The sequence below is a fragment of the Schistocerca americana genome, chromosome 5, assembly GCF_021461395.2.
Source record: "Schistocerca americana isolate TAMUIC-IGC-003095 chromosome 5, iqSchAmer2.1, whole genome shotgun sequence".
In the NCBI taxonomy this organism is placed as follows: domain Eukaryota; kingdom Metazoa; phylum Arthropoda; class Insecta; order Orthoptera; family Acrididae; genus Schistocerca; species Schistocerca americana.
In genome coordinates this window covers 240,207,406-240,217,069 of record NC_060123.1, presented here as the reverse complement: position 1 = coordinate 240,217,069, position 9,664 = coordinate 240,207,406, and the positions used below count along the sequence as shown (strand labels likewise).

At 43.2% G+C, this 9,664-nt stretch overlaps 1 protein-coding gene across 1 annotated transcript in view; it reads right to left on the bottom strand.

Moving 5' to 3' along the window:
* Window positions 1-2,512: 2,512 nt before the first annotated feature.
* Window positions 2,513-9,664, bottom strand: part of LOC124616291 — a 734,272-nt gene continuing 727,120 nt past the window's right edge. Inside the window, exon 6 of the mRNA XM_047144593.1 lies at window positions 2,513-2,733. Within this exon, the coding sequence (XP_047000549.1) occupies window positions 2,513-2,733 (221 nt within the window). The remainder of the gene's footprint in view (window positions 2,734-9,664) is intronic.

Below are 9,664 nucleotides of genomic sequence, written 5' to 3'. Positions count from 1 at the left end.
TTTTATGTTGGTAACGTCACGTAGCGCTCTGTATGAAAATCACTGGCTGTGCTGTGTGCAGTCTGTGGCTGGGTTGCATTGTTGGAACATTGTTATTGTAGTGTTGGGCAGTTGGCTGTTAACAGCGCGTAGCGTTGCGCAGTTGGAGGTGAGCCGCCAGCAGTGGTGGATGTGGGAAGAGAATAGGCGGAGTTTTGAGAGTGCATGATCTGGACGTGTGTCCATCAGAGACAATAAAGTTGTAAAACTGGAAGTCATGAACTGCTGTATATATTATGACTTTTGAACACTATTAAGGTAAATACATTGTTTGTTCTCCACCAAAATCTTTCATTTGCTAACTGTGCCTATCAGTAGTTAGTGCCTTCAGTAGTTTGAATCTTTTATTTAGCTGGCAGTAGTTCGAGTAACGAAGATCTTTGTGAGGTAAGTGATTTGTGAAAGGTATAGGTTATTGTTAGTCACGGCCATTATTTTGTAGGGATTATTGAAAGTCAGACTGCGTTGCGCTAAACATATTGTGTGTCAGTTTAGTGTTGATCAGAATAGGTAAAGAGCGAAATGTCTGAGTACGTTCAGTTCTGCTCAGCTGTTTGAAAATTAAATAACGTAAGGAGTTTACCAGCACAGCAATTCATTAAATTTTCATACCATGGCCATGTACAAGCCTTTTCAGTTATTATCGTCAGTGAGTAATCAGATGTGGATTTCTCAGGAGGCCTCGTTTGATACCCACTTTGGTCAGCGGATGCCCCTTCCGTTATATGTGAAAGTGTGTGGGAAAATTGAAGAATAACACAACGAAGGAGCGATCGCTAGCACTACCTAAACAGCCATTCCCATGAGAGGACACTTCACAAAACTTTCTGTTGATACGTAAGATAGCAAATCACTGAATCTGTTATAGAGATATTAATGATAATTTAAGTGATAAAAAGCTAGTTTTCTGTCAATAAAGTGCACAAATTAATATGTTGTTAGATTCTTTTTCTGTCAATAAAGTGCACAAATTAATATGTTGTTAGATTCTTTTTTGAAAGATTTCTTCTCCACACAATATTTTGAAAGCTGTAGCCCCATAACAAGTGAATACTAGTATGCGTTGCGCATACTCAGATTAAGCAACATTGTACACAGCGTATTATCTATGCACTTGCATTCTCGTCATCCTGTAGGAATATTTCAAGGCAAATACTTGTTTTAGTACACTGAAGAGAGTCGAAAACATTTATAAGAAATTGTAAAATTCAGTATCAGCTTTTTGTTGTTAGGCTTCTCTCTTATTACACAAGATCATCACTATTAGATACAAGCTGCGCAAAAAACTGTTCAAAAGTAATGTGAAGGATCAAATGAAATGCACAAATGAAAAATCTGCTGTGCTCTTTTTTGGAAGGTGTCTTCTGTGCGTAAGATATTGATAGCTGTAGACTCATAACAGCTGAATATAACTATTTCTTTCGGATACTCATTTTAAACAAGATTTTACACCATGTGTTATTTATATAACTGCGTTCTCATGATCCTGTAATAATATTACAAGGAAAATAATTATTTTGGCAAACTGAACAGAATAAAAAGATTTGAAAAAGATTTCTTGGATGCTATGGATGCATGATCGATCATATTTCTAGCGCTCAGTTAAGTAGGTTGTGCATAAATGTTTTCAGTTATCAAATATTCAGACTGATAAAGATAAGTGCAGTTGATTAGTACCAACGAATGAGTGCAGTATTGTCTCTTAAAATGTTTAATTAGTTTGTATTCATTCTGCGATTTTCTTCTGTTAAATTTGTTTTTTGTGCGAGCTGCGGCTGCAAATAGGAAGTGAAAGTGAATGTTGTGCTCAGGCGACATTACCCCAAACACCATCCAGTTGACCACTGCAGGATCCAAGGATGAGACGGTTTGATAAAGGCTTCAGATTAGATTCTGTATAAAACGGCGAAAAAAAAACTGTAGGCTATACGTATGAACACTGAAAAGCATTATCGTGTAAACTTTATTGGAACACATCAAGTATCTTGCGTAACTTAAAATGTTGTTGTGTTAGAATCAAAGCGTCGTGTAATCTAAGATTATAATAAACAATTACATACTGTCAGTGGATGTAATCAAAAAGACACAAATAAAACTATTCCCGCGTCGACATTTATTGACTAGAACTGCAACTTTCCAGATAAATTAACCTGAAATTTGAACAGATCAAAGCTGTTGCGAGACACTGTTAAAGCTGAAGTAGTAATTTAAAGATATCGTAAGCTGATAAAACTTTGAGCACATATATTATGCAAATTTCAGAAATGAGAAATGATTGTTCTCTGGTAACACAGAAATTGCTTAGAAAAACACTCTGCAGACATGCTCTGCAGACATAAAATACAATCAATGGAGTACACCAGACTGTTCGCAGTTTTTGTTTTATAATCGACTTTTTATACCAGGTATATCCTGTAGGGAACAAGTAGACATAAGGAATAACAATCTTTATTGAATTACTCTGATAGGTTGTTTACATAATCTTCGAATCTAAAACTCCCTTCGGTAAGCAACAATAACTCTCTTTGCACACTTGGTCCCAGAATGTGCTGGATATGTGCATTTCTGCTGCTGCTGCTGCTGCTGCTGACGTCACAGTGTCGGCGCTCACAGGCGTCACTGCTGCGGTGAGCGCCACGGACAGACAGCTGCCATGTCTGCGTATTGTGAAGGCAGCGGCCATTGCGAATCTTTCTGCAAGTCAATGATTTTACGTACAAGTCGGAAAAAAACATACTTCTGTAAGTGTTTTCAACAAATATATGCCGTAGATCTCTCTCTGGAAAGGCACACACCAACTGTCTTGTGCTTATATGACGACCATACCTTTTACTTACCAATTTCATGTTGTATGTACATCTTTTCAACTAAATGGAAATGCCGTGTGGCTAGGGCCCCCCGTCGGGTAGACGGTTCGCCTGGTGCAAGTCTTTCGAGTTGACGCCACATCGGCGACTTGGGTGTAGATGGGGATGAAATGATGACCCAGCCGGGAATCGATCCCGGGCCGTTACGCATGACATTCCGTCGCGCTGACCTCTCAGCTACCAATGGCAGACTTCAACTAAATGAAAATCCAAAAATCGAATCAGGAATTTTACCCACAGTTTGTGGGTAAACCTATTTCATCATGAAGTTGCTCTACACATCTGTTCTGACCTATAATTCTTTATCTTTAGCTTTTTTTCACAATATAGCTTAATAATGTGGTGTGGCAACAGCACAGGTTTGGAGTAACTGAGGCGACAGCAGAACTACAATCTTCGTGTATGCGGGACATGTGGAACGAAGTCCGCAGCTCGTGGTCTAGTGGATCACGGGCTCCCGTGTTCGATTCCCGGCCGGGTTGGGAATTTTCTTGCCCGGGGACTGGGTGATTGTGTTGTCCTCATCATTTCATTATCATCATTATTCGCCACAGTGGATAAATTTGACTGTGTGAAAAAATTGGGACTTTGTACGGGCGCTGATGACCACCCCACAAACCGATCATCATCAACACGTGTAGGACGAAGGTGATACAGAAATTTGAGGAGAGGGGGAAATTTCATCCTCTGATAGAGGATACGTGCAGAAGACGAACACAATAGTGAACGATGACGCCAGTTTTGCCTTAACTTTTCTAGTTTCTCAAGTGCTAAAACACATATTCAATTACTTTATACTGTTTTTATTGTGGATGAGATGCAATGTTTTTCGGCTTTCAGTTTCTCTCAGGTTTTCAATAGACTGCATCAGAGTTCTGTCTATGAATTTCCTTCTCAGGTGAAAACATAGATAAAAGGTTGTTACAAGGAAATATGCATTTCTATAAGGATTCAATTTAGCGACCTTCTGATATTTCAAGATATTCTACAGGCTTTTTAACGCTTCAGGTCTAGGATCTATTCAGTATGAGGGGAGTCCAAAAAGGAAATTACTTATCTTGTCCCACGCCAAGAGTACTTCGTAATAAGAGTGGCACGTTGCCAGAAGAGAGTATATGTTCTGATTTTCCTACAACCAGAGTTCTACTGCGGTGCAGATAAGAGGTGTGTCAGAGTGTGGGAGTGGAATGTCACGCAATCTGGAAATTTACTCCAAAGCTGAATTACGAAGGACAGTACTCCTCTTGCAGGCAAAAAATCTAAATTGCACGCACATTCATCATGGAATTCTGGTGGTACATGGATCAAATAAAATTACACATTCAGCCATAATGAAGTGGTGCCAATGATTTGACCAAGGTGGAACAGGCGTGGGTGATGTTACTCAGGAAGGAAAGCCATCGACATCGATCAATGATGATAATTCCCAGGCAGTCGAGGAACTGAGTCGCAATAAAAACAGATTTTCCGACGATAAGGATGTTTCACTACTGGCCTGGCAAGATGATGATGATGATTATTATTATTATTATTATTATTATTATTGGTTTGTGGGACGCTCAACTACGCGGTTATCAGCGCCCGTACAAATTTCTGTACAGAGTCCAATCTCGACACTTTCATGAATGATGATGAAATGATGAGGACAACACAAACACTCAGTCCCCGAGCAGAGAAAATCCCCAACCTGGCCAGGACTGGGCCGGCTAGTGACACCACGCACCAGATGTGTGGCCGCGAAGCGCTGACTCAGTGGTCAGCTGGCATTCGGTGCCGACAAGTACACTCTGTTCCGAGCCATGTCGCACTGTTCACAACAGTAATGGGGATTTTGACAGTGCACTGAGGTCAACGAGCATGGGACAAATGCCCAGTCTGTCCACGAGATGTGGACATGGCGCACCCCCGTACCTGAAGAAAGTACATTACATGTATATGTCTGCAACATGAACATTGCTGAATTTGCGACCGATTCCCAATGACGAACCCAATGGTTATCTTGTGAGGATCGGAACGATCACCCTGACAAACCTATATCTGCTCCCCCACCCTTCAATTGGGTTTGCGCTGCCTAATATTACCGACTCATTAAACAAATAAAATAGATGCCTCTTATAATTTCTTTACTATTAAGCAATTGTTACATCAACCAGAAGCTTGGGTGGAGTCTTGCGTCGTACTGAACTTGATGTTGTTGGAGGAGCACTCTCGTGTTCTCCAAAATCAGAAATGTCTTACCCCTTGGTGCTTCAGTTCACTGTTATAGTATGAGACAATGCTACAGATAAAAAAATGAGATAGTAAATAGTTATCTGCTGATCCACAAAGATATTCGACATACCGCCGTCAATAATCAAAATCTGTTTGGTTCAGATACGTTTTACATCTCGTAGTTAAATATTCCCAAAAAAGATCATAGCAGATTCATTTTCACACTCTTGTCTATATAATCCAGAACTTTTTTGGGAATATGTGAGGAGGGGGATAGTGGGCTCTAGCTGCACTGTTTCCAGATTTCAAATCACTTCTCCCCCCAACCCACTGACTGCACTGTTCCCCTACTGGCAGACAAAAGAATATGTTGTGATTTCTTAACCACATTATCCAGGACAAAAGAACGGTACATTACACCCTTTCCCTCCCCCCCCCCCCCTCCCCCCAGCGAGTAACAAAAGATATGACAGGGCTGTCACTAGTGGTATAGGACAGACAGTACGGTCCAGGACGATTTATTACCTTCTCCCCCACACACAGCCTCTCCCAAACCCGGGACAGACATAATACAGACCTAGACCCAGAATTCCCCCGAATCTATCACAAGTGTTGAAGTCGTTGAAAGTTCGATGAGATTTCGGGATTGCCGCCGGATCACGTTGACTTCTTGTGGCAAGAAGTCAACGTGATCCGGCTGCAATCCCCAAATCTCATCGAACATTCAGTACGCCGGGAAAACTTCAAGAATCACAAGTCTTTGGAAGTCTCCCGCAGAAATATTGAGCCATGCTACCGCTATGGCCGTCCATAATTGCGAAAGTGTTGCCGGTGCATGATCTTTTGCTCATGCTCATTTCGTGCGCCTGATGGCCAAATCATATGCTCCAATTGTGCATAATGTTCTTCAAAGCAATTGCGATCAATTGTGGCCCCGTGATATGGGGCATTGTCATCCATAAAAATTTCATCGCTGTTTGGGACGTGAAGTCGATGAATGGCTGCACATGGTCTCCTAGGCAATGATTGAATCAGTTAGGCCAAAGGACTCAGTTTGTTACATATAAACGCATCCCACACCATTACGGAGCCACCACCGGCCTGCACAGTGCCTTGTTGACAATTTGCGTCCATGGGTTCGTGAGGTGTGCGCCACACTCTAACCAACTGAAATCGGGACTCAACTGACCGGACATGGTTTTTAGTCGTCTAGGATCCAACAGACATGGCCATGAGCCAAGGAGATGGATTTCAGGCTATGTCGTGCTGTTAGCAAAGACACTCGCGTCGGTCGTGCGCTACCACAGCCCATTAATGCCAAGTTTCGTCTCACTATCCTTACTGATAAGCTACTCTTAAGCCTCACATCGATTTCTGCTGTTATTAGCTCGTCTCTTAGCACTGACTGCTACCCGTTTGCCGCTGCTCTCCTTTGTTTAGTAAAGGCCGCCAGCCACTGCCCTGTCAGTGGTAAGAGGTAACGCCAGACATTTGGTGTTGTCGGCACAACATTGACACTGTGGTTCTAGGAGTATTGAATTCCCTAACGATTCCCGAAACGATGTCCCATGCTTGTAGCTCTAACTACCACTCTGCGTTCAAACCCTCTTAAATTCCGCCGAGTGGCCATGATTACATTGGAATTTTCACAGAAATTACCTGAGTATAAATAACCTCCCCCGCAATTCATTGGCCTCTTATACCTTCTATAAGCGAAACTATCGGCATCTGTATATGTGCATATCGCTATCACATGACTTTCGTCACCTCTGTGTATGCAGTTTATACTATCAATGACTAATGAAAACCACTTCATCTGCATTTTTCTACATTTCTTGCGTTTCGACCGGTTTCGTTTCTTTGAACATCTTCAGGTTGCCAAATTGTGCTGAAGTCAGTACATAGATAGTCTGGTTGTCGTATGTAATGTTAAAGGCAACATCAAGATCACCGATCGGAAGGAAGCTGTCGACCACTTGGAAAGAGATTGACTGGTTCTTCACGACCAGTGATTTTGGATGTTGTCTTTAACATCACATACGACAAGCAGACCATCTATGGCTTGATTTCAGGTTCAAATGGCTCTAAGCACTATGGCACTTAACATCTGAGGTCATCAGTCCCCTAGAGCTTGGAACTACCTAAACCTAACCAACCTAAGGACATGACACACATCCATACCCGAGGCAGTATTCGAACCTGCGACCGTAACAGCAACGCGTTTCCGGACTGAAGCGCCTAGAACTGCTCGGGCACAGCGACCGGCTTGATTTCAGGACTCGACAGTCTAAGATGCTCAAAGGAATGAAATCGATAATAACGCAATAAATGAGTAAACATACAGATGAAGTGGTTTTCATTAGTCATTAACAATAATGTCAGCTATGGGCACAAATTGATCAAGACTGTTCAAAAAATGGTTCAAATAGCTCTGAGCACTATGGAACTTAACATCTGTGGTCATCAGTCCCGTAGAACGTTGAACGTAGAACTACTTAAACCTAACTAGCCTAAGGACATCACACACATACATGCCCGAGGCAGGATTCAAACCTGCGACCGTAGCAGTCGCGCGGTTCCGGACTGAGCGCCTAGAACCGCATGGTCACCGCAGCCGGCGATCAAGACTGTTTCTACTGGCTTTGCGTTGGGTACCTTGAAACAGCGGGAATGAGCTCAAGTATGATAAGGAAAAACAAAGTCACAAGCGCCTCCGTAGCAGGGAGAGGCAGGTGTGACGAAATTGTCACTCGTCGGAAATAATAATCTCCTCATTACTTCCTCTATATATCTCCGTCCCCTTCCCATTTTAGTTTCTTCTAACCCTTTCACTTCTTCTTCTCCTTCGTCTCCTCCTTCCATTTTCCTTTACCCTTCCTAACTTTTTTCTCCAATCGCAGAACTGACACCATTCCTCCCCCAGTGACAGCGTCCAGAGCGCGCGCCTCATTTGGAATTCCCTAACTACGCCGTGGGCTGGTTATTTACCTGCTGTGATTTGGGATAACTCCGTAAAACCCCCAAATCGGAATGCTTGAACTGGGAATGACCTCGCTACTCTACTTCACGTTAACAACTGCGCCAGCTCGCGTGGCTGAAGTACATGTCGTCGACGACGACAAAGCGACAAGTGTTGGCTGAGATGTGACGTCGTCAACCGCCCCCGCTATGTAACACAGCGGAGTTAACACGCGTAGCGTCGGGCAGTGGAGCATTGCGCAGTGCATATGTGTGTGTGTAATGGGGAACAGCTGCGTGGGCTGCGGCCGCGTGACGGATGGCTGTGACACGCACAGCCGGCCCCCTTGTGATACAGGTCAGCTCTGCGTGCCCGACTGCCCGCAACTAGGTCAGGCACATTCCAGACCACCAGCCCGGAGCCAGCGCCCTACCTTGCGTTTCCAGGTCAGTTTTTTATCGATCCTCTTATAACAGCGTGTAACATTTCTGGCACTTCCAGCCATGATGACTTTATTCTCAATCTGAGCATCATAAGTAGCGGGCACCTGATGTCACTAGGAAGTAATGATCGGTATATGCGACCACGTGTCGTTTTGTAGATGGCACCAGAGTTCATCTCCTTCGTGTAGCTAACGTGGAACCGACTGAGCGACCCTGTACACTAATTGGCTACTGTTCATGAGTACCAAAATATGTAACGTCTGTACTTATTATTTTCTGAGTAAGACGACAATAGGAATTTGCGTCAGTTTAAAGGATCTCGCACCAACGTCGCCATTAGCAAGTAGTTTTGAAAACAATCTGACAACAACATTTGTAAGACACGAGAAGCTATGAACAGCCCAAATCACTTCGTGCTGGCACGAATGATGCCAAACGGCGGTGAGCCGTGCTGGCTGTAAAGAGAGTTCAAGTTCTTTCCGGCGGCCAGTGAAATTGTGTTTTGTTAAGCTACGTTGCTAGAATGCAAGTCCTGTCGGTAGCGGCCGGCCGAGGTGGCCGAGCGGTTCTAGGCGCTACAGTCTGGAACCGTGCCATCGCTACGGTCGCAGGTTCGAATCCTGTCTCGGGCATGGATGTGTGTGATGTCCTTAGGTTAGTTAGGTTTAAGTAGTTCTAAGTTCTAGGGGACTGATTACCTCAGAAGTTAAGTCCCATAGTGCTCAGAGCCATTTGAATTTCAACCTGTCGGTAGCCAGTAAATACTGGTGTGTATTTTGTGCCGCGAGTTTGTGAGCACTGCAGAGCAGTCATACAGTGGAAAAGTGTTACCTATTGTCATTTGTGTATTAAAATTGTGTTGATTACAGGTGTGGATTATTTTGCTTGCAGATTCGTGACACACAATTTTATGGCGAATGTGGTTTTGTTGTTTTAACCACCGGCGTATCAGAAATAAAATAATTGGCATCCCTTTTGAAATTTCAACAGCGACGCTTAATAGTGTGTCTGAGGATGAACATCCATTTCACGCACAGTAGAAATACATTTCAACCAACAGTACATGATCAAAAGCCGACGTATCACCTTTCACTGTTCTGCTACAAATACCTAGAATAAAGACACAACTTAGATATTATGTGCAG